Genomic DNA, 26,365 nt, shown 5'->3' with positions numbered 1-26,365 from the left:
TCACACTACTGGTCATTTCCCAAAAATACAAAAACAATTTCAAAGGGATACACGTATTCCTATGTTTATAGCAGCATTATTTACTATAGCTAAGTTATGGAAGCAACCCAAGCAACATATATACATATAATATGTATATATGTGCAATAGAATATTATTCTATTCTATTTTATTCTATAGAATATTATTCATATGTATGTATATGTATGCAATAGAATATTATTCAGTAGTAAAACAAGAATGAAATTTTGCCATTTGCAATGACGTGAATGAAACTAGATAGTATTATGCTAAGAAAATAAGTCAGTCAGAGAAAGGCAAATATCATATGACTTCACTCATACATGGAATTTAACAAAACTAGTGAACTAAGGAACAAAAAAGGAGAGAGAGGAGAGAGAGAGGCAAACCAAGAAACATTGTTAATTATAAAGAAGAAACTGATGGTTACCAGTGGGGTGGTGGATGAAAGGATGAGTGAAGTAGGTGATGGTTATTAAGAAATATACTTGTGAGGGGATACGCTTGCCCCAAATGGCAGAGAGACAGGGGGATCCATCTGTCCCATGTTCCTCAAACAAAGAAGTGTAGAAGCCAAAGGACTTTGAACACCAGAGCCTGGGAGGAAAAGAGACTGAATCTACTAGGAAGAAAATGTGAAAACTAGAGAAAAGATAGGTGGGTGATTGTGAACTGGAGGAGATAAAAAAGGCTGCATGGGCATAGAGGGGAGGGACTCCTTTCTGCAGAGAAACAAAGGGAAGAGAAAGAGCATATAGGGAATTGCCAAACCATATCTGTACAGGAGAAAGACCTTGGACTGAGACTGAGAGGGATCTGATCTCTAACTGCGGGGATTTTCTTCGGACTGGGGCCAGCTCCATGTTTACGCACCTGGGGAAGTGGGGAACCAGGCCTGGGTGAGGTTGTAGGTCAGAAACTCAGTCCACAGCTGGAGAAAGTGGTTCACTCCCTGAGGGCTGCATGATAGCACAGAACCTGCCTGCATCTGCCACCCCTGGGTGCAGTGGTTGGGCAGAGGGCTCAGTCTGCAGGAGGATAAGGCCGCCATTTCTCTGCAGTGTTGTGGGAAAAGACAAAGCCTACCTGTGTCTGCCACCCTGGGGGCTGGTGATGGTGAGGGCTGTGGCACAGTCCACAGGGAGGCAGTCCTCCCTGACATGCGGCTGCACAGACAAAGCCAGCTGGGACCACATATTGCCACACAGAGAGGCACTTCCCCAGCACCAGAGCACAGAGTGGGATGTTGAATCCTAGCCAAGCACAGGGTCAGGGGACTTGGTGGAGTGAGAAGGCCGCCCCCATCTGCACCCACTGGCACAGTGAGAATGATTCAGTGTCCACTGGGTCTGGCTCCATGGAAAAGAGACTGGGAAATCACCATTCCCCCACCACCACCACCACCATCAAGGCAGGGACTCAGGGGTCACTCCCTGGGCCCATAGTGGAGGTGGGTCCAGAAAACATCAAACCATGCCCCCTTGTACTGAGTAACTGCATATCCACCAGAGTAGCACAGACCCTAGAGACAGTTACTACCTACAAGTGATGCAGCATTACCTGGATTAACACTAGGGCTATTCCAAGGAACAAATCAAAACACACCTGGGGGGGGGGGTACAAAATATTACTACAAATAGGGTAATAAAATAACCAAAGTCACAACAACAGAGAGCAAGTAACAATCCCCGAAAAACACCTCTTGAAGGGCCGTGGACAGTCTATGGCCATCTTTTAATATGAAAGTGCTTGCAGGTGTAGAGGACACAAGCTTTTAAAATGGTAAGGGAAAGAAAAATAGCCAAAATGATGAAATGGAAAAATCCTCCTCAAAAGAAACTGCAGGAAGTAGCGACAGCTAACGAATACATAAAAAACTATTTAAGCAATATAATGGAATAAGAATTTGGAAAAATAGTCATAAAATTAATCACTGGGCTTGAAAAAATCATAGAGGACAGCAGAGAATCTATTGCTACAGAGATCAAGGACTAAAAAATAGTGAAATGATGAATTAAAAAATGCTATAAATTAGGTGCAAAATAAAATGGAGGCGGCCACAGTGGGGATTAAAGATGCAGAGGACAGAATAGGTGAATTAGAAGATAAAACTATGGATAAAGAAGAAGTTGAGAAAAAGAGATTAAAAAATCCAGGAGTATGAGGGGAGCATTAGAGAACTAAGTGATGCAATAAAAGGGAATAATATTCATATCATAGGAATTCCAGGAGAAGAAGAGAGAGACAAAGGGGCTGAAGGCATATTTAAAAAAATCAGAGCTGTGACCTTCCCTGATTTGGGTAAGTAAAAAGGCAGTGAAATCCAAGAAGAACAGAGAACTCCCTTCAGACTTGATTTTCTGCACGACATATCATAGTGAAACTGGCAAAATACAAGGATAAAGAGAGAATTATGAAAGCAGCTAGGGATAAACAGGCTCTAACTTATAAAGGGAGACCCATAAGAGTAGTGGCAGACCTATCTAATGAAACTTGGCAGGCCAGAAAGGAATGGCAAGAAATCATCAATGTGATGAACAGAAAAAATATGCAGCCAAGAATCCTTTATCCAGCAAGTCTGTCATTCAGAATAGAAGGACAGATAAAGGCCTTCCCAAACAAACAATAACTGAAGGAATTCATCACCACTAAACCAGCCCTACAAGAGATCCTAAGGGGGATTCTGTGAGTGAAATGTTGCAAGGACCACAAAGTACCAGAGACATCACTACAAGCATGAAACCTACAGACATCACAATGACTCTACCCATATCTTTCAATAATAACACCAAATGTAAATGCACTAAAGGCTCCAACCAAAAGACATAGGGTATCACAATGGATAAAAAAAACAGGACCCATTTCATTGCTGTCTACAAGAGACTCATTTTAGACCTGAGGACACCTTCAGATTGAAAGTGAGGGGATGGAGAACTATCTACCATGCCACTGGAAGTCCAAAGAAAGCTGGAGTAGCCATACTTATATTAGACAAACTAGACTTCAAATTAAAGGCTGTAACAAGAGATGAAGAAGGGCATTATGTAATAATTACAGGGTCTATCCATCAGGAAGAGCTAACAATTATAAATGTCTATGTGCTGAATACGGGAGTCTGCAAATACATAAAACAATTAATCACAAACAAACCAACCTTATTGATAAGAATGTGGCAATTGCAGGGGACTTTAATATTCCACTTACAGTAATGGATACATCATCTTGACACAGGATCAATAAAGAAACAAGGCCCATGAATGATACATTGGATCATATGGACATGACAGATATATGTAGAACTCTGCACCCCAAAGCAACAGAATGCACTTTCTTCTCCAGGGCACATGAAACATTCTGCAAGATATATCACATACTGGGTCACAAAACAGCCCTTCATAAGTATACAAGAATTGAGATCGTACCATGCACACTTTCAGACAACAATGCTATGAAACTTGAAATCAACCACAGGAAAAAGTCTGAAAAACCTCCAAAAGCATGGAGGTTAAAGAACACCCTACTAAAGAATAAATGGGTCAAACAGGCAATAAGAGAAGAAATCAAACAATATATGGAAACAAATGAAAATCAAAATATAACAATTTAAATGCTTTGGGATGCACCGAAGGCAGTCCTGAGAGGAGAATACACTGCAATCCAGGCCTATCTCCATAAACAAGAAAAATCCCAAATACAAAATCTAACAGCACACCTAAAGGAAATACAAGCAGAACAGCAAAGATACCCCAAACCCAGCAGAATAAGAGAAATAATGAAGATCAGAGCAGAAGTAAACAATATAGAATCTAAAAAAAACCTGCAGAACAGATCAATGAAACCAAAAGTTGGTTTTTTGAAAAGAAAAAAAAAAGATAAACCTCTATCCAGGTTTCTCAAAAAGAAAAGGGAGATGACACAAATAGATAAAATCATGAATGAAAATGGAATTATTACAACCAATCCCTCAGAAATAAAAGCAATTATCAGGGAATACTATGAAAAATTATATGGCAACAAACTGGACAACCTAGAAGAAATGAACAAATTCCTAACCACCCCCACACTTCCAAAACTCAAACAGGAATAAATAAAACTTGACTAGAGCCATAACCAGCGAACAAATTGGATCAGTTATCAAAAATCTCCCAATAAGACTCCAGGACCAGACGGCTTCCCTGGGGAATTGTACCAGACATTTACAGTAGATATATTTCCAATCTTTCCCAAGCTGTTCCAAAACATAGAAAGGGAAGGAAACTTTCCAGAATTGTTCTATGAAGCTAGCATTACTTTGATTCCGAAACTAGAGACCCCGCCAAAAAAGGGAACTACAGGCCAATATCCCTGATGAATATGGATATAAAAATTCTCAATAAGATACTAGCAAATCGAATTCAACAGCATATACAAAGAATTATTCACCATGATCAAGTGGGATTCATTCCTGGGATGCAGGGCTGGTTCAACATTCACAAATCAATCAACGTGATACATCACGTTAATAAAGGAAAAGATAAGAACCATATGATCCTGTCAATCGATGCAGATAAGGCATTTGAAAAAATTCAGCACCCTTTCTTAATAAAAACCCTTGAGAAAGTCGGGATAGAAGGAACATACTCAAACATCATAACAGCCACTTATGAAAAGCCCACAGCTGATATCATCCTCAATGGGGAGAAACTGAGAGCTTTTTCCCTGAGATCAGGAACATGACAGGGATGCACACTCTCACCGCAGTTGTTTAACATAGTGTTGGAAGTTCTAGCATCAGCAATCAGACAACAAAAGGAAATCAAAGACATCAAAATTGGCAAGGATGAAGTCAAGCTTTCACTTTTTGCAGATGGCATGATACTATACGTGGAAAATCCGATAGACTCCACCAAATGTCTGCGAGAACTGATACATGAATTCAGCAAAGTTGCAGGATACAAAATCAATGTACACAAATCAGTTGCATTCTTATACACTAACAATGAAGCAACAGAAAGACAAATAAAGAAACTGGTCCCATTCACAATTGCACCAAGAAGCATAAAATACCTAGGAGTAAATCTAACCAAAGAAGTAAAAGATCTGTATGCTGAAAACTATAGAAAGTTTATGAAGGAAATTGAAGAAGATATAAAGAAATGGAAAGACATTCCCTGCTCATGGATTGGAAGAATAAATATTGTGAAAATGTCAATACTACTATCTACACATTCAATGCAATCGCAATCAAAATTGCACCAGCATTCTTCTCGAAGCTAAAACAAGCAATCCTAAAATTCATATGGAACCACAAAAGCCCCCGAATAGCCAACATAATTTTGAAGAAGACCAAAGCAGGAGGCATCACAATCCCAGACTTTAGCCTCTACTACAAAGCTGTCATCATCAAGACAGCATGGTATTGGCACAAAAACAGACACATAGACCAATGGAATAGAATAGAAACCCCAGAACTAGACCCACAAACGTATGGCCAACTCATCTTTGACAAAGCAGGAAAGAACATCCAATGGAAAAAAGACAGTCTCTTTAACAAATGGTGCTGGGAGAACTGGACAGCAACATGCAGAAGATTGAAACTAGACCACTTTCTCACACCATTCACAAAAATAGATTCAAAATGGATGAAGAACCTGAATGTGAGACAGGAAACCATCAAAACCTTAGAGGAGAAAGCAGGAAAAGACCTCTCTGACTCAGCCATAGCAATCTCTTGCTCTACCCATCCCCAAAGGCAAGGGAATTAAAAGCAAAAATGAATTACTGGGACCTTATGAAGATAAAAAGCTTCTGCACAGTAAAGGAAACAACCAACAAAACTAAAAGGCAACCAACGGAATGGGAAAAGATATTTGCAAATGACATATCAGACAAAGGGCTAGTATCCAAAATCTTTAAAGAGCTCACCAAACTCCACACCTGAAAAACAAATAACCCAGTGAAGAAATGGGCAGAAAACATGAATAGACACTTCTCTAAAGAAGATATCCGGATGGCCAACAGGCACATGAAAAGATGCTCAACATTGCTCCTCATCAGGGAAATACAAATCAAAACCACACTCAGATATCACCTCATGCCAGTCAGAGTGGCCAAACTGAACAAATCAGGAGACTATAGATGCTGGAGAGGATGTGGAGAAACGGGAACCCTCTTGCACTGTTGGTGGGAATGCAAATTGGTGCAGCCACTCTGGAAAACAGTGTGGAGGTTCCTCAGAAAATTAAAAGTAGACTTACTCTATGACCCAGCAGTAGCACTGCTAGGAATTTACCCAAGGGATACAGGAGTACTGATGCATAGGGGCACTTGTACCCCAATGTTTATAGCAGCACTCTCAACAATAGCCAAATTATGGAAAGAACCTAAATGTCCATCAACTGATGAATGGATAAAGAAATTGTGGTTTATATACACTATGGAGTACTACGTGGCAATGAGAAAGAATGAAATATGGCCCTTTGTAGCAATGTGGTTGGAACTGGAGAGTGTGATGCTAAGTGAAATAAGCCATACAGAGAAAGACACATACCATATGGTTTCACTCTTATGTGGATCCTGTGAAACTTAACAGAAACCCATGGGGGAGGGGAAGGAAAAAAAAAGAGGTTAGAGTGGGAGAGAGCCAAAGCATAAGTGACTCTTAAAAACTGAGAACAAACTGAGGGTTGATAGGGTGTGGGAGGGAGGGGAGTGTGGGTGACGGGTATTGAGGAGGGCATCTTTTGGGATGAGCACTGGGTGTTGTATGGAATCCAATTTGACAACAAATTCCATACATTGGAAAAAAAAATAAAGTAGATATATTGCCTATCTTTCTCAAGCTGTTCCAAAACATAGAACGGGAAGGAAAACTTCCAGACTTATTCTATGAAGCTAGCATTACTTTGATTCCCAAACCAGAGACCCAGCCAAAAAAGGGAACTACAGGCCAATATCCCTGATGAATATGGATACAAAAATTCTCAATAAGATACTAGCAAATTGAATTCAACAGCATATAGAAGGAATTATTCACCATGATCAATTGGGATTCATTTTGGGATGCAGGGCTGGTTCGGCATTCACAAATCAACCAATGTGACACATCATATTAATAAAAGAAAAGAAAGTAACCATATGATCCATTCAATCAATGCAGAAAAATCATTTGACAAAATTCAGCATCCTTTCTTAATAAAACTCCTCCAAAATTTCGGGATAGAGGGAACATACTTAAACATCATAAAAGCCATTTATGACAACCCCACAGTTAATATCCTCAATTAGGAAAAACTGACAGCTTTCCCCCTGAGATCAGGAACACGACAAGGATGTCCACTCTCACCACTGTTGTTTAACATAGTGTTGGAAGTTCTAGCATCAGCAATCAGACAACAAAAGGAAATCAAAGGCATCAAAATTGGCAAAGATGAAGTTAAGCTTTCACTTTTTGCAGATGACATGATACTATACATGGAAAACCTGAGAGACTGCACCAAAAGTCTTCTAGAACTGGTACATGAATTCAGCAGTCTCAGTATATAAAATTAATGTACAGAAATAAGTTGCATTCTTATACACTAATAATGAAGCAAAAAAAGAAATAAAGAAACTGATCCCATTCACAATTGCACCAAGAATCATAAAATACCTAGGAATAAACCTAACCAAATATGTAAAAGATGTGTATGCTGAGAATTGTAGAAAGCTTATGAAATTGAAGAAATTCAAAGAAATGGAAAAACTTTCCATGCTCATGAATTGGAAGAATAAATACTGTTAAATGTCAATACTACCCAAAGAAGTCTACACATTCAATACAATCCCAATCAAAATTGCACCAGCATTCTTCTCAAAGCTAGAACAAGCAATCCTAAAATTTGTATGGAACCACAAAAGACCGCAAATAGCCAAAGTAACTTTGAAGAAGAACAAAACGGGAGGCATCACAATCCCAGAGTATAGCATCTCCTACCAAGCTGTAATCATCAAGACCGCATGGTATTGGCACAAAAACAGACACATAGGCCAATGGAATAGAATAGAAGCCCCAGAATTAGACCCACAAAAGGATAGCCAACTAATCTTTGACAAAGCAGTAAAGAATATCCAATGGAAAAAAAGTCTCTTTAACAAATGGTGCTGGGAGAACTGGACAGCAACATGCAGAAGGATGGAACTAGACCACTTTCTTACACCATTCACAAAAGTAAACTCAAAATGGATGAAGGTCCTGAATGTGAGACAGGAAACCATCAAAACCCTAGAGGAGAAAGCAGGAAAAAAACTTCTCTGACCCAGCTGCAGCAGTTTCTTACTTGACACATCTCCAAAGATAAGGGAATTAAAAGCAAAAATGAACAATTGGGACCTCTTGCAGATAACAAGCTTCTGCATTGCAAAGGAAACAATCAACAAAACTCAAAGGCAACGAACGGAATGGCAAAAGATATTTGCAAATGACATATCAGACAAAGGGCTAGTATCCAAAATCTATAAAGAACTCACCAAAGTCCACACCCGAAAAGCAATAATCCAGTGAAGAAATGGGCAGAAAACATAAATAGACTCTTCTCTAAAGAAGACATCCAGGGGTGCCTGGGTAGCTCAGTTGGTTGGGTTTCCAACTTCTGCTCAGGTCATGATCTCATGGTTTGTGAGTTTGAGCCCTCGCGTCAGGTCTGTGCTGACAGCTCAGAACCAGGAGCCTGCTTTGGATTCGGTGTCTCCCTCTCTCTCTTCCCCTCCCCCACTCGTACTCTGTCTCTCTCTCTCCTTCAAAAATAAACATTAAAAAAAATTTAAAAAAGACATCCAATGGCCAACAGGCACATGAAAAGATGTTCGTCACTCCTCATCAGGGAAATAAAAATCAGAGCCACACTGAGATATCACCTCATGCCAGTCAGAGTGGCTAAAATGAACAAATCAGGAGACTATAGATGCTGGAGAGGATGTGGAGAAATGGGAATCCTCTTGCACTGTTGGTGGGAATGCAAACTGGTTCAGTCACTCTGGAAAACAGTGTGGAGGTTCCACAAAAAATTAAAAATAGATGTACCCTATGACCCAGCAATAGCACTGCTATGAATTTACCCAAGGGATACAGAAGTGCTGATGCAGAGGGGCTCTTGTACCCCAATGTTTATAGCAGCTCTTTCAACAATAGCCAAATTATAGAAAGAGACTAAATGTCCATCAACTGATGAATGGATAAAGAAATTGTGGTTTATATACGCAATGGAATATTACTTGGCAATGAGAATGAAAGAAATATGGCCTTTTGTAGCAACATGGATGGAACTGGAGAGTGTGATGCTAAGTGAAATAAGTCATACAGAGAAAGACAGATACCATATGTTTTCACTCTTATGTGGATCCTGAGAAACTTAACAGAAGACCATTGGGGAAGGATGGTGGGAAAAAAAATTTACAGACAGGGAAGGAGGCAAACAATAAGAGACTCTTAAAAACTGAGAATAAACTGAAGGTGGGGGGGGCGGTGGGAGGGAGGGGTAAGTGGGTGATGGATATTGAAGAGGGCACCTGTTGGGATGAGCACTGGGTTTTGTATGGAAGCCAATTTGGCAATGTTTCATTTTTTTTTTTAAAGTATACTTGTCATGATGAGCACTGGGTAATGTATAGAATTGTTGAATCACTATATTGTACTCCTGAAACTAATATACCACTGTATGTTAAATATACTAGAATTTTCAAAAAACCTAATAAATAAATAAAATGTACAATTCACAAGAAAAAAAAAGAAATTCAGGCTACCCAAGAAAAACTTAAATATTTCTAATAGGGCATATAGCTAAGAATCTGTTTTTTTTTTTTTTCCTGTATGTTACATGTCATTTGGTCAACAGTCTTTGGATTATTAGATTTTTAACAAGGTAAATAAATTATATCTCTAATAAAAAAATGACTACAAAAGTGTAAAAAAAAGTAAAAATCTAAGGAAAACAATATAAATAAAACAAAATAAATAATAAATAAATCATTACTGTCATACAAAAAGTAATAAGATCAGTTTTGTTAGACAAAATAATAATAATAATAATAATAGTGACATCAAGCAGTGCTTCCTTCAATCCTGTCTAACATAGTATCAGAACCACTTTAGGTGTTTAAACTTACAACTTCCCTTGTATGAAAAATATCATGAAGCAATGACTTACTTTTCTTATCTTGAACTGGATTTTCTCTCTCAAATGTAGCCATTTCCTGCCTACAAAGGAAAGAGATAATAACATGATACACTCCAGTTATCTGAAGCTGAAAACACACTTGAAGGAAATGTTTCACTGCTCTTAACATAAAGTCATTGGTAGATTTAGAATTCAAGTGTTAATTGAAATTAAATCCTGCTTACTTTGTTTCGGAAAAACCATGAAATAGAGCTGATAACACTGTGAGAGTTGATGGTTATGTTAATTAAGTTGATGAGGGGGGTTCTTTTCACAAAGTATACATAAATCACATTTGCTTTAAGTATTTTAAAATTTTGTCAATTATAACTCAATGAAGCAGGAAAGAAAAACCCAAAGTCTAGCAAAAGAATAAGAAGCAGAGAATAAAACTCCATATTTTATGAAACTTAAAGAATTACTAGACTATCATACTAGGTATAATATCATATGTATGTGGAACATATGTGCAATATAGTGAAATTTGGAACAATTTGAGGGAGAATATTGAAAGCCAATTTATTTCTCTGTTGTTCTTGATGAGGGAGGTAAATAAGGTAAAAAAAAAAAAAAAAAAAAGAAGAAAACAAAGGAAGGTAAATAAGAAGGTCCAAAAAATTCAGAACACAAATTTACAATGACCTAAATTAATAAGTGCAGACTGGTGATGAGAGAAATAGAGATTATCTCTACAGTGACACGATTCCACACCAGAACAGGGAGTGAGTGGCTAAAAGGAGATTGAGTACCAACAGATGGTCTACTATTTCTCTGTCTCCCAGTCTCATAAACTTGAGGGAAAATGTAGACAAAGAATTTTGTAATGACCTGCCCGCCTCAAAGAGGGCAATATACACAGAACAGAGATGTGCCCACTGCAGAGGAAGAATTTTTGGTGAGGAGGCAGTCCGAGACAACATACCAAAAGCAAAGCGTGAATCTTAGCTTATTTCTCCTTTGTATCTTTCCTAAAGAAATACACAAAGGTAAACACACACCATGTTATCTCACCTACTTCCATTCAAAACACTAGGCACAAAGTTGCAAACATGAATTAGATAAAATAATAATAATAATAATAATAATAATAATAATAATAAAAAGAAAGCAGAATATATTAAAGGCAGATAGATGTAATATGTTAATTATTATTAAAATAATAAATGGATAAAAAGTAAGTGGCTAGCATAAAGCAGGAAAACAATTGAAAGAAACGATAAAATATTTAGAGAGATTAAAACAGCACTAAAAGCATCAATATGTAAAATCAATTATTTCTAAAACAAGCCAGCAGCATATGCTTGAAATAAACATTAACTTGTAGAAAATGAGAATGTAGTATGGTTAGAGAAAGGAAAATAAAACATAAAGAGATGATGTCATACATACAAAATAGTTAATCTTGGAGATGAGAACCACATAAATGAAACAAAACCATTCTAAGATACAATAAGATACCTGAAATAAAGACTTCAGCCTGAAAATTGATTTTATGGAGAACTAACACAAATCACATGGAACATTGAGATATGCAATAGATTCTGCACTTCAAGAATAATGATAAATTCTAAAACATCCATGAGGAAAACATTGTGAAACTACTTCATCAGTGAGGTGAGTTTAAGGTAGCCCAAACTTCCATCTGAAGGCAAGCCCACAAAATGGTGAGGAAAATAGGATTACAAGAATCCTATGACTCTCCAATAAATGAAAATGGGTATTGTCAAATATATTAGTATTGAGGGGATATAAAACCTATGAATTCTTTAGGAAAAAAGAACAAATCAGAAGATGACTGTAAAACCACATTTCAATTTTATAAAATGCAAAGTCATGTTATAAAGAAGTTGTTGAATGATGAATCTAACCTGTGCAGCCAGCTCTGTGGTTGAAGGTCTGGCCATAATTCATCTAATTTGAGTTTTTTCCTTATAAGAAGAGGCAATTTGGACACAGATAGTCATAGAGCAAAGATGATATGAAGACACAGGGAAAAGACAGGGATATAAGCCAAAGTGAGAGGCCTTAGAAGAGACTCACTCCCTAGCACTTTGATCTTGGATTTGAGGCATCAAGAATTGTGACAAAATATATTTCTGTTGAATTTCCCAGTTTATGGAACTTCATCATGGTAGCCCAAGCAAAATGAATGCAGCCTAATATGTAGAAATTATTTCAGACAATATTAAGTGTTAATACATACTCACTCTTATCCTCTTTGTTTCCTGCAGGGGAGTTGCCTGCTATTCCCCAACCTACCTTGACCCTTCCACCACATGGGTCTACACACATATTACAAGATAAACACAATAAACTGCTCTCATTTCAGAACAAAGATGGACAGGATATGACATAGATAAAGACAAAACCACAAATACCTACAATTGTGATAAACTATTACTTACCAAAATAGAATCAATATGAAGGAAAGAAAAAAAAATGAACATGAACTGAAACAAAGTAGTAGTAGATTAATTTCTCTCAGACAGCAAGAAAAAATCAAGAAAAATAAGAACAGAGAATATCTGAAATACATAACTAATCAAGTTTCCTGGGGCACCTGGGTGGCTCAGTTGGTTAAGCGCTACCTTCAGCTTAGGTCAAGATCTCGTAGTCTGTGAGTTCAAGCCCCACATTGGGTTCTGTGCTGACAGCTCAGAGCCTGGAGCCTTCTTCAGGTTCTGTGTCCCTTTCTCTCTCTGTACCTCTCCTGCTTGGTCTCACTCTCTCTCTCTCTCTCTCTCTCTCTCTCTCTCTCTCTCAAATGAATAAACTTTAAAAAAAATTAAACATCAAGTTTTCCTAATAGATAAATTTCAAAAACTATGACCCTTAAAAAAATCCATCATTGTAATTTTCAAAGTCTATGGGGCATAATAAACAAAATGCTAACTAATACTTATCAAATGCTGGTTCCACTCAGGCATTGTACTAACGTATGAATGTTAATTTTTAAAATGTTACCTTTACAATCTAAAGTTACAGTATTTTTAATTTTAAAATTATTTTCCATATAAAGAAACCACAATTTAAAGAATATAAGTAACTTGTTTCAATGTTGAGGCACAATAGATGGTAAAGAACTTTGATAAAATCCACAAGCAGAAATAACATTATAATGCACTAAAATCAGAACTTATTATCAAAAATAGAAAACAAATTTGGAATTAAAAACAACTCATATTCAAGAAAACATAAAAAGCAAAGTAACAAAATGTTGGAAAATAATGTTTCCTTTAGCAACACATGGGATACATACAGATAAAATATTATTTAGGGAAAAATTTATATTCCTGCATGTCCAATTTTTAAATAAGAAAAAAAATAGAAAACACAAAATTTAAGTTTTGAATTCTAAGCAATTAGAAGAGCAACAGTGAAAAAATAAGGAAAGCAAAAATAAAAACCTCATAATGATAAAAGCAATGATACTGTGATATCTTGAGAAAAAAAGCAAAACAGAAATCAGATCAGTGGTTGCCAGGGGTTGCTGGTGAGGGGAAAAGTGATAAAAATATTCCATATCTTAATTGAGATGACATGAATGTATGTTTTCCTAAACTTATCACACAATTTACCTAACAGTGTGAACTTTATGGTACTATAGCTCTATAAAACTATATTTTAAAAAAATAAGTGACTTGAAAGACCTCATACTATCCTTAAAAATATGTTTAAGGGGCGCCTGGGTGGCGCAGTCGGTTAAGCGTCCGACTTCAGCCAGGTCACGATCTCGCGGTCCATGAGTTCGAGCCCCGCGTCGGGCTACGGGCTGATGGCTCAGAGCCTGGAGCCTGTTTCCGATTCTGTGTCTCCCTCTCTCTCTGCCCCTCGCCTGTTCATGCTCTGTCTCTCTCTGTCCCAAAAATAAATAAACGTTGAAAAAAAATTAAAAATATGTTTAAAATAATGAATTAAATGATAATATTCTAGTGAAAATAAGATAACCAAAACTGACTCAGGAAGATGCACAGAACATAACATCATTCAAAGAACATCATCCTATCAAACTAGCCAAAAATGAAACTGAATTTAATTCTAGCCCACTTAAGTCTTATATTATATATATGATTACAATTGACTTGGGTAGTCAAAACAATTGAAATCTTCCTCACCAAGCTGACTGGTTAAAATTCTGAATCCTATTCATAAAATTTGCAGTCACTCTGGAAAATGGTTTGGAGGTTCCTCTAAAAGTTCAAAATAGAACTACACTGATGATCCAGCAATCACACTGCTAGGTATTTACCCAAAGGATACAAAAACACAAATTCAAATGGATATATGCACCCTGATGTTTATAGCAGCATTATCTACAATAGCCAAGATATGGAAGCCCAAATATCCATGGAATATTACTCAGGCATAAAAAAAGAATGAAATATTTTCATCTGCAATGACATGGATGGAGCTAGAGAGTATTATGCTAAGTGAAATAAGTTGATCAGACAAATGCCACATGATCTCACTCATATGTGGAATTTAAGAAACAAAATAGATGAGTAAAGGGTAAAGAAAGAGATAAAGAAAGGCAAACCAAGAAGCAAACTATTAACTATAGACAGCAAACTGATGGCTACCAGAGGGGAGGTGGGTGGGGGGATGAATGAAATAGATGAAGGGGATTAAGTCCCCCCTTAGTGTGATAAGCACTGAGTAATCTATAGAATATTGAATCAATATATTGTATGCCTGAAACTAATATAACACTCTATGTTAACTAACTGGAATTAAAATAAAACTTTAAAAAAATCGTTTGGATGGGAACACCGTAGAACATTTCATTTTTCTTCATTTAGTTATTGTCTGTTTATAATAAAAACTTGCATGTATTTGAAAATGTCAACACTTCAATTCCTTTAAAAGGGAAAATTAGAAAAGAACAGTAGCATAGATCTCATTTCAGACATGATAAAGCAAAAGCCGAGTTTAAATGACTTTGCGTTGTACAGAATGTATTTGTGGCAGCCTGAGAAAAGGATCTTGGTTCAATAACATCACCTCTTCAGCCACACACTATAAAGGGGAGTTCATTACAATGGCGGCATAGCCACCCTACTGTCTCTACCTTTTCCTCTGTGAAAAGAAAGCGTAAATTAAATACTTAGGGAATGGCTAATTACTCCAAACATCATTTCATATCACCAACAAATATGGGCCTTCCCCTCAATCCCTCATTCTTTCCCACTTAGAGAAAAAGAAACCATCTCATAGATAAAAACCCAGATGGTGAGATGCAATGATTAGGAAAGAGGTTGAATACAAAGATATGAAAATCCCATGGTCAGCAAAGAAGGGAGGGTGTTTCTTTCTATATAAGCTGGGGCAAGTTATCAGTGTGAGAAAGCTGTTGTTTTTCCACTCTTTTTTTTTTTTTTTTTTTTTTTTTTTTTACTTTGAGTATCTTGTAAACGTTGGGCAACAGAAAGACAATGGCAAGTCAAGCAGTGGTCAGAGATTCAAAGAGCACATGGACTATAAAAAGCTAAACTAACAAATATAAGATTACCAGTTGATAGAAAGGTTTAATGCACTACAGGAAATCCATGGGGTGTGGACGCAATGTTCTCACATCATGTACTTAAGGACATTTTTGGGAGAACAGTGTGAGAGTCAAAATTTCCAGGAAGAGATACTTTCAGGCATAAGGACAGAAAATAAAAACCATGAGTGCTAAAAGAGCAGTACTAGTGCACAGTAGGGCATTGACTTCAGTCTGAGCTTGGTGGCTTAAAGAACATTAAATGACAGCAGAATTCCTGGAAGATAATGGCTGAGGATGGGGAGTGGGGAGTGAGAGTAGAGAGGCATTCAGGGGTCAATCCTTATAGGATTGTAGTCCCTGGTGAAGAGTTTGTATTTTATTCTGAATACAGTGGAGAACAATTGAAGGGTCTTGAGGAAAAAGCATGATGAGACTTATATTTCCCAAAAATTATTCTAAGTGTGAAGAATAAGTTGGAAGTGTGTCCATTGTAAATAGCCAACCTGAAATAACCATCCTTTATTTCAGTTCTGTTTGTACATGTACTTTGTATAACCATGAAGAAATGAAACACGTGCACCAATAGCCCATTATTTTTAGGGTCTCCAAATAAACTTCTGCCAAGTCTTAGAGGCAAAGACCAAAGAATTCTATCATTCTGTCCAGCTCTAAGAGGTCTCAAATAAGATGTTAACTTTTGTGAGACAGAGATTCTCAGTCTCTTTTGAGACAGAGATAAATCTCAGAGAAAAATGACTCTGATATGCTGTGTTCTTACCATTTTCTTTCCACATGTTGGTTTACTTTCTTGTGCTTCTTTTGATTGTTTCTCAGGCAACTAGATGGAAACACATAGAAAAGAAGAGATTCTTATCTCCCTTCAAATGTCTTCACCCCCTTTTCTTGCTTTCCTTACCGTTAAAACAAAGTCTGCCTTTTCTTTTTGACAAACTTCTTTGTCCTTTAGAAAGGGCAGGGAGTCACAGATATAGAATGCAGTTCAGAAATTAACCACAAGAGGCCAAGCCTACAATAGGATGAAATGGCTACAGTCTGATCTGTCTGAAGGTGGTGGGAGGGGCCAAGAATAGAGAAAGATCCTAACCACAGAAAGGCTTGACTTCTCTAGGATGACCAGAGGAGACCAGCATCTCAGGTGCATCCATCCCTGTGGAATACTAGCACTATCAACCTTGGCCATGTGATCCAGAGCAATATTCTTCAAGCCTTGCTGTTTGGCTATACATATACATACAGAACATTATGATCCTCACCCACCTTCAGAGAAGTTGGTTGTGCATATTACTCTTGATGTTTTCCCACCAACTATCATCATCCTTATAAGAATCAAGCAAGCAATCAGTGATGGAACTGAGGTGAGAGAAATCAGTGGCTTTCTTGCTTATACATAGTGAGATGTATAATAGTGAGATACAGACCCAAGCTTGTGATTCAGTGAATCAAATTTTCTTCTACACCAGTTGTCCAAATCGTATTTCTTTGAATGTTTTCTTTTCCTATATTATCACATCCCAAACATGTGTCTGTTCTCCTGCTTCTATATAGAAGATTGTATGAAAAATATCCCAGACTATGATAGCAAGATCCCCACTCTTGCTTGCCATCAATATTTACAGAAGACATTTCCTCAGTGTTCATGTTTAAAAGCTCAATATCATCATCATATATGGGCATATTTGACCAGTAAGCAAAGAATAGAATACATATGTATTTGTTAAATACAAAGTAAATGACATACAGATTTCTGGATAATATTCACTAACGGTTAAATTTGGATGTAATGATTACCAAATAGCATAGACTGCAAATCAGACAACATTTAATTTTAGTGTCCTATGTGCTCTCTTCTTTTTTCCTAGAGCCTGGTTTTCTCATAATTCCATTTTTCTAAAGTGGCCAATGAAGAATCTTATAAAACAATTCTCCTTGAGATTATTAATAGTTCACTGACTTATCCTTCTAAGACATGTTTGCATTTTAAAGTTAAAAAAAAAACATAAAATCCTTAACATTAGCAGGAACCTAATTGAAATTCCATGTCATTATTACTGAACAGAAATGAACACTAAATTCTGCTGTACACTAAGTATTTCTTTAATCAAGCAAAATTTAGATAATGTCAGGCCATAAACATTTGTTGACTGAATTAAGGAATCATTAAAACTAATAATTAAAACAATAGACATTAAATTAACCTTAAAATGTATCTTGGTCAAAGTGTTGAGATCAAACGTAATTTTGCCATACTTTCTGTGTTTTTGACAATTATTTTTTTTTTTACTTCCCAAATATTTGGCATAAGTTTCAGACATTATAACTTCATAAAGGAAATCTAAATACCAAAAAATCAACAATTTTCACTTGATTTCTTTTTTTTTTAATTTTTTTTAACGTTTATTTATTTTTGAGACAGAGAGAGACAGAGCATGAACAGGGGAGGGACAGAGAGAGAGGGAGACACAGAATCTGAAGCAGGATCCAGGCTCTGAGGCATCAGCCCAGAGCCCGACACAGGGCTTGAACTCACGGACTGTGAGATCGTTACCTGAGTTGAAGTCGGACGCTTAACCGACTGAGCCACCCAGGTGCCCTTTCACCTGATTTCTTTATGAAGTCAATCGAAAATCAAAAATAAAATATCTAAAAATGTACATATGTCAGGCACTGTAATGTAATAAGTAATCCTTATTTTAAAGAAGGAAACAATAAAGAAAATTTCCTGAAATACTCTTAAAATGATATGAAAGCCATAGAAGACAATTTTCAAGATATAAATAAAGGGAAATGTGAGGCTCTGCTCTGACAGCACAGAGCCTGCTTGGGATGCTCTGTCTCCCTCTGTCTGCCCCTCCCTGGTTCATCGTCTCTCTCTCTCTCTCTCTCTCTCTCTCTCTCTCTCTCTCTCTCAAAAATAAACATTTTTTTAAAGTCTTTAAGAATTTCACAAGATTATCTCATTATTTTCTATAATTACTTTATGATGTGGTTGTTATTATTACCCTCATATACTATGATCATGAAATAAATAAACAGGCAAATAAATGTGGGTTGCACGGTTGGACATATTGATTAATTGGTAATGGGAGATATTTTATTCCAGTAAGTAAAATAAGGTAATTTCTGTCTAGAGCACCCCTTTCACTGGTGAATTTTTTAATTTATCCAGAATATTTTTTTTTACATTACAAAACAATTTTGTCAATTATATCTTAGTAAAGTTAGGGAAAAAATATGTACCTCCTAAGGAAAGTCTACAAACTGCCTATGGAGTATCCCTCTCCACCAACTTCAACCTTGGATTTGATCAAGAAGCTAGATACAAACATCAGTTTATAATTACAACTTATAAGAGACATATTTGAAACAACAGCATACAAATGTAACCAATAAAATCCAGATCATTTCTTCAACAGATAAATTCCAAGAGGGATAAACAAGAGTGGAAAAAACCCTAACAGTTCAAAGGAACTTTAGACAGCTATTACTTAATTGGAATATATGGGTAGTATTTGGATTTTTTTAAGTTTTTATTTTAATTTCAGTTACCTAATATACAGTATTATATTAATTTCAAATTTTCAATATACTAATTCAATGCTTCCATATATTACCTGGTGCTCATCAAAACAAATGTACTCCTTAATACCCAACAATGATGTAATCCATCCCCACACCCGCCTCCCCTCTGGTAGCCATTAGTTTTTCTCTCTATAATTAAGAGGTCATTTCTTGATTTGCCTCTCTTTTATTTTTTTCCATTGGCTCATTTGTTTTGTTTCTTAAATTCCATATATGAGTGAAATCATATAGTATTTGTCTTTCTCTGACTTATTTTGCTTAAGATAATACTCTCTAGCTCCATCCATGTCATTGTAATTGGCAAGATTTCATTCTATTTTGTGGCTAAATAATATTCCATTGTATATACATACCACATCTTTATCCATTCATCAATCCATGGATACTGGGGTTGCCTCTATATCTTGGCTATTGTAAACAATGCTGCTATAAACAAAGGGGTGCATGTATCCCTTTGAATTAGTGTTCCTGTATTATTTGAGTAAATTATTGGTAAACTTTGGAAAGCGCATTAGCATCATTGCTTGTAGGTCCTACAATTAGATAAAAAAGGAATAGATAGTTCCCAATAAATTTCACCTTGGAAATCCCTTCTTGCTTTTCCTATAGTACTGGATACATTCCTTGGTTTCTTTGATTCCATATCCCCATATTCAAAGTAGGGGTATGAATATTGCCAGATCCTAGATTTAGTAGTGAAGATAAAATGAAACAATTCATATAAGCTAGAAAGAACATGGTAGGTGATTAATCGGTGATAGCTGTTTTTTATCTACTTGTTTTCAGGTTCTTGTGCTATATAGTGTATATTTTGTCTCAGTGAATCACTCACAGGAATTATGTAGTTCACAAGGAACATCATTCAATGAACATTCATCCTCTGACTCCTGGAAGTACTCACTGACTACAGATTATTTTATCTATGCAGTCACAAACTCTCTAAGAGCTAAATATCTGCATGAGTGTTTTCTTCCCCAAGTTTAGAAGTTCTTTAGAATTATTTTCCCTTTAGTTTCAAATTTAGTTGCATTATGACCAGACAACTGGTGTGGAGTTAAGTGCCCATGTTTCAAACGGTGTTATTATCAGAGTGCCTGCATGGCTCAGTCAATTAAGTGTCCAACTCTTGATTTTGGTTCAGGTCATGATCTCGTGTTTTGTGACACTGAGCCCCACACTGGGCTCTGTTCTGACAGCATGGAGCCTGCTTGGAATACTCTCTCCCTTTTTCTCTGCTTCCCACTGCTCTTTATCTCCCTCCCCCACTCTTTCTCTCAAAATAAATAAACATTAAAAAATAAAATTTAAAAATCAATGCAAAAAAGGACACGACTAAAAATGGAAAACTCCTTTTAATCTCAGTATTCTGAAGCAGATCATCGTTCTGGAATGAGAATTATACATGCTTCTTCATAACAGCCAAAAGAAAAAAAAATTATAGAAAGCCTACTTTCCATAGAACATAAGCACAAGTTTCAGGGATTTTTCAGGTTTTAAAGGCACTGTCATTGTAATCAGAGGATCCATAATCTAAAAGACTTGTATATGTATAATCATGACAGTAGGTAGAATGTGGTTAGCGTCATAAATGCACATAAACCATTTACAAGTCACAAAAAAGTGAAAGGATAATTTCTGGCAGAGATAAGAAAGATGTAGAATTTGGCCAGGGCATTGCAGAATGAATATTTTGATAAGGAAAGATGGTTGAAAATGTACTTTTGACTAAGAGTTCTGATAGCCAATGCACACAAGCTTAAAATTAAAAGAGTAACCAGTGGTCAGATTGATAAGGATATAAGGTCCATAAAACATATTTATGGTAGAAAGGGCAAAAAAGTATATTTAACAAAATTAATTATACTTTCTTTAAATCCTTGCTTTGTGCTAAGTTCTAGAGAGACACAGAGACAAGGCAACAATTACCCTTGAGAGATTCCCTAGTAAATAGAAAAAAGTTGATTAGAGTTTGGTTGCTAAGTCAAGTGATGGAGGCAATGCCCAAAGTGATAAGAGAACAAGAAGGAGGGACTTAGTAAAACAGAATATATAAGACCTCAAATTGCAAAACAAGTGGTATATAATTTACATGTTAGGTAGTGGGAAATGGATGTGCCCAACTGAAACACAGGAGTAAGGTGATTAGAGTTTTGCCATGGGCAGATTAACGCAGTTGTGTCAAAGAACACAACCAAGTGGCCAAAAGTTACATTAAATAGTGCTCAACATTACTAATCACTAGGGAAACACATATCAAAACCACTTTCCCAAAACCAATATTTCTCCCTCAAAATAAATAAACTTAAAAAAAAAAGTGGGCAGAGGATCTAAATAGACTTTGTTCCAAATAAGACATACAGATGGCCAATAGGTCCATGAAAATATGTTCCATGTCACTAATTAGTGGGGGAATGCAAATCAAAACCACAATGAGATATCACCTCACACCTGTTAGAATAGCTACCATCAAGAAGAAGAAATCAAGTGTTGGCAAGGATGTAGAGAAAACGGAACCCTTTTACACTGTTGGTAGAAATGTAAGTTGACCTAGCCACTATGGAAAGCAATTTTTGAGTTAAAAATTGAGCTACCATATAATTCAACAATCCCGCTTCTGTAAATACAGCCAAAGGAAATGAAAACAGGGTATCAAAGAGATATCTGCACTGCAATGTTTATTGCAAAATGACTTACACTACTCAGGATGTGGAAACAATCTAAGTGACTATCAATAGACAAGTATATAGAGAAGATGTGACAGATGATGGATGGATGGATGGATAGATAGATAGATAGATAATATATGTTATGTATTATATAATATAAAGCATGACCTTGAGGGCATTATGCTAAGTGAAATAAGCCAGACAGAGAAAGACAAATATCCCGTATATGTGCAATTTTAAAAAGCTAAATTAGTAGAAACCAAGAGTAGAATGGTGGTTACCAGGGCCGGGGGTGGGGAATTAGGGAGATATTATTTAAGGGCCCAAACTTGCAATGAATACATAAATATGTCCTGGAGATGTAACTCACAGTATAGTGATTATAATCAATAAGATTATATTGTAAATTTCAAACTTGCTAAGGGACTAGATCTTAATTGTTCCAATTACAAAAAAAAAAAAGAAATGATAATTTATGTGTTGTGATAGAGGTGTTTGTTAACACTATGGCAGTAACATGGTACAACATATATATGTATCAAAGTAGCAAGTGGTGCACTTTAAATGTGTACAATGTTACATGTAAATTATATCTTAATTTTATTTTTACTTTTTAAATTTTTTTTAATGTTTCTTTATTTCTGAGACAGAGAGAGACAGAGCATGAGTGGGGGAGGGGCAGAGAGAGAGAGTGAGACACAGAATCGGAAGCAGGCTCCAGGCTCTGAGCTGTCAGCACAGAGCCCGACGCGGGGCTTGAACTCACAAACTGTGAGATCATGACCTGAACCGAAGTCGGTCGCTCAACCAACTGAGCCACCCAAGCGTCCCTATATCTTAATTTTAAAGATCTACTCGAGGGGCGCCTGGGTGGCGCAGTCGGTTAAGCGTCCGACTTCAGCCAGGTCACGATCTCGCGGTCCGTGAGTTCGGGCTGATGGCTCAGAGCCTGGAGCCTGTTTCCGATTCTGTGTCTCCCTCTCTCTCTGCCCCTCCCCCGTTCATGCTCTGTCTCTCTCTGTCCCAAAAATAAATGTTGGAAAAAAAATTTTTAAAAATTAAAAAAAAAGATCTACTCGTGCTATATAACACAAGATAATAAGATTGTGTGGAAGGAGTTAGGGTAAGTGGATGGGAGAGTGAGGTGCTAAAAAACAATCCTCTAAGATTAAGCAGAGTGATGCCTATTATCCATATGTATTCTACAACTTCAAAAGCACTCAAAGAAGATAAGGAAGGATAAAGTCACCACAAAAAGGCACTACTTAGATCAAAAGGATTGGTGTACATTATTTTGTATCCATGACTTTCAAGAGCCTGACTGTGTATTCTCATACAGAGAGACCCCATGAAGTTGAAGAGTGGGAAGATAAATTCCATACCCAGATGAGAATAGAAAGGTGCAGAAAGATTCAAGTGACTACAGACCAAGGTTCCTGAATAAAATGCAAAATACACAGTTAAATTTGAATTTCAGATAAAGAACAAATAATTTGTTTAGTATAAGTATGACCAAGCAATAATGCTCCAAATATTACATAAGGCATATATACACTAAAAAAAAAAAATGTTTATCTGAATTCAAACTTGGATTGGCATCCTGTGTTTTTATTTTCTAAATATGGTAACCTTACAACCTTTCCAAAGTAAGACAAAAGAAGGAGTGAGTAAATTGAGGCAGCAAGAGGTCACTGCGAGTTCTTAAAGAATGCTGTCTTCAGGTACACACCTCTTAAAGCAAACTGTCTCATCATTCAAAATGCATACACCCAGTCTCCTTTTCCCTCTTCTTCCAAGAAACAGCCTTGCCCAGAGCCAGACTTACTTGAGTTCTCTCAGTAGAGAATTCCCCATTTTCTCACTGTGACCCTGTTTTTCAGCTCCTGAGTTTCACTCCACTTTTGGCAACAATGGGCACAGTTATGAGCAGGACGTTGCATCTGACCACTGGCTTGTGTGGTCACAACCATGAGCTGCTAAGGGCTGGGCATGGTAGAGAAGGCAGGAACTGCTCTGAAGAGGAGGGGGGAAGGAAGACATGCGTGTGTGCTTGTGTATAAAGAAAAATCAAGCTGAAACATCAGAGATTAAACCTAACGTTCTGTGTTCACTTTGCTTCCAAGGAAATTCCAGATTGGAGAGTCAGAAGGGGTAGGAGCTTTCCTATTCTCCAAAACTCTGAGATCTCCAAAATACCAATATTTTGTCCTCTTCCAAACACACAAAAAGAAAGCTTCTTGTAGGGACTGTGTAAAAAAAAGTGAAATTTGCTTGTTCCTGGGGTTGTAAAAGTTAAATCAAACATAAATGTTTTTTCCTAAGAGGTCTAATACTTCAAAAAAATAAGATGGAAAAAAGAGAGAAAAAGTATGAAAATAGAAGAGTACTGATGTTATTCAAGCTAGGTAAAGAAGCAAATGTACTTCTTCCTGTTGTTCCAAGGCTAGTGTTGCAATGGGGAAAGAGAAGAGCCTGACAGACGCATCTCTACCATCTGGTCTCCCACTTCCTCCCCTACACCACCCAGCAGAGCCACAGAGTACAAGCTGGCCTCAGTGATAATTTCCAGACAGGCGATTAGCTGACTGCTGACCCTGAGTTGTTGCTGTTGGGGGAATGAAGTAGCTTATTCACAATGTCTCTCACCCAACAGAGTGCAGAACAGATAAAAACTTCAGTTTTTATCCAACAAGGAATTGATTTGCTAACTTCAGAATTATATGCTCATCTATCCCAAAGTGTTTTTTTAAACTGTATGATGACACCAAGACTGAGGAACTTTGTTACTGCTCCCCATTAGCAGAGCTCAAGGGTTTCAAATGCTTTGCAATTATTTCTAAATACTGTATTACTCTTTTTTGTTTCTTTTTTTTTGTTATGTGTATCTTTTTTTTATTTATATATGAAATTTATTGTCAAATTCGTTTCCATACAACACCCAGAGCTCATCCCAAAAGGTGCCCTCCTCAATACCCATCACCCACCCTCTCCTCCCTCCCACCTCCCATCAACCCTTAGTTTGTTCTCAGTTCTCAACAGTCTCTTATGCTTTGGCTCTCTCCCACTCTAACCTCTTTTCCTTTTTCCTTCCCCTCCCCCCATGGGTTCCTGTTAAGTTTCTCAGAATCCACATAAGAGTGAAACCATATGGTATCTGTCTTTCTCTGTATGGCTTATTTCACTTAGCATCACACTCTCCAGTTCCATCCACGTTGCTACAAAAGGCCATATTTCATTTTTTCTCATTGCCATGTAGTATTCCATAGTGTATATAAACCACAATTTCTTCATCCATTCATCAGTTGATGGACATTTAGGTTCTTTCCATAATTTGGCTATTGTTGAGAGTGCTGCTATGAACATTGGGGTACAAGTGCCCCTATGCATCAGTCCTCCTGTGTCCCTTGGATAAATTCCTAGCAGTGCTATTGCTGGGTCATAGGGTAGGTCTATTTTTAATTTTCTGAGGAACCTCCACACTGCTTTCCAGAGCGGCTGCACCAATTTGCATTCCCACCAACAGTGCAAGAGGGTTCCCGTTTCTCCACATCCTCTCCAGCATCTATAGTCTCCTGATTTGTTCATTTTGGCCACTCTGACTGGCCTGAGGTGATACCTGAGTGTGGTTTTGATTTGTATTTCCCTGAAAAGGAGCGACGCTGAACATCTTTTCATGTGCCTGTTGGCCATCCGGATGTCTTCTTTAGAGAAGTGTCTATTAATGTTTTCTGCCCATTTCTTCACTGGGTTATTTGCTTTTCAGGTGTGGAGTTTGGTGAGCTCTTTATACATTTTGGATACTAGGCCTTTGTCCGATATGTCATTTGCAAATATCTTTTCCCATTCCGTTGGTTGCCTTTTAGTTTTGTTGGTTGTTTCCTTTGCTGTGCAGAAGCTTTTTATCTTCATAAGGTCCCAGTAATTCATTTTTGCTTTTAATTCCCTTGCCTTTGGGGATGTGTCGAGTAAGAGATTGCTACGGCTGAGGTCAGAGAGGTCTTTTCCTGCTTTCTCCTCTAAGGTTTTGATGGCTTCCTGTCTCACATTCAGGTCCTTTATCCATTTTGAGTTTATTTTTGTGAATGGTGTGAGAAAGTGGTCTAGTTTCAACCTTCTGCATGTTGCTGTCCAGTTCTCCCAGCACCATTTGTTAAAGAGACTGTCTTTTTTCCATTGGATGTTCTTTCCTGCTTTCTCAAAGATGAGTTGGCCATACGTTTGTGGGTCTAGTTCTGGGGTTTCTATTCTATTCCATTGGTCTATGTGACTGTTTTTGTGCCAATACCATGATGTCTTGATGATGACAGCTTTGTAGTAGAGACTAAAGTCTGGGATTGTGATGCCTCCTACTTTGGTCTTCTTCTTCAAAATTACTTTGGCTATTCGGGGCCTTTTGTGGTTCCATATGAATTTTAGGATTG

General features: G+C 37.1%; 1 protein-coding gene across 2 annotated transcripts in view; it reads right to left on the bottom strand.

Moving 5' to 3' along the window:
* GCSAML (germinal center associated signaling and motility like) overlaps positions 1–23,941 on the bottom strand; it is a 46,540-nt gene extending 22,599 nt beyond the window's left edge. Inside the window, exons 1-3 of one of the 2 annotated variants that reach the window (XM_040454456.1) lie at positions 23,770–23,941; positions 16,457–16,516; positions 10,185–10,234 (exon numbers count right to left, since the gene is read on the bottom strand). In XM_040454456.1, the coding sequence (XP_040310390.1) occupies positions 10,185–10,234; positions 16,457–16,516; positions 23,770–23,798 (139 nt within the window). In that variant the 5' untranslated portion in view covers positions 23,799–23,941. The remainder of the gene's footprint in view (positions 1–10,184; positions 10,235–16,456; positions 16,517–23,769) is intronic. The other variant, XM_040454457.1, reaches the window with a different exon arrangement.
* Positions 23,942–26,365: the final 2,424 nt, after the last annotated feature.

Source organism: Herpailurus yagouaroundi, unplaced genomic scaffold (assembly GCF_014898765.1).
Source record: "Herpailurus yagouaroundi ecotype Mexico unplaced genomic scaffold, PumYag 212, whole genome shotgun sequence".
Classification (NCBI taxonomy): domain Eukaryota; kingdom Metazoa; phylum Chordata; class Mammalia; order Carnivora; family Felidae; genus Herpailurus; species Herpailurus yagouaroundi.
Note: the sequence above shows the minus strand (reverse complement) of the source record. Positions and strands in the feature narration are given on the sequence as shown.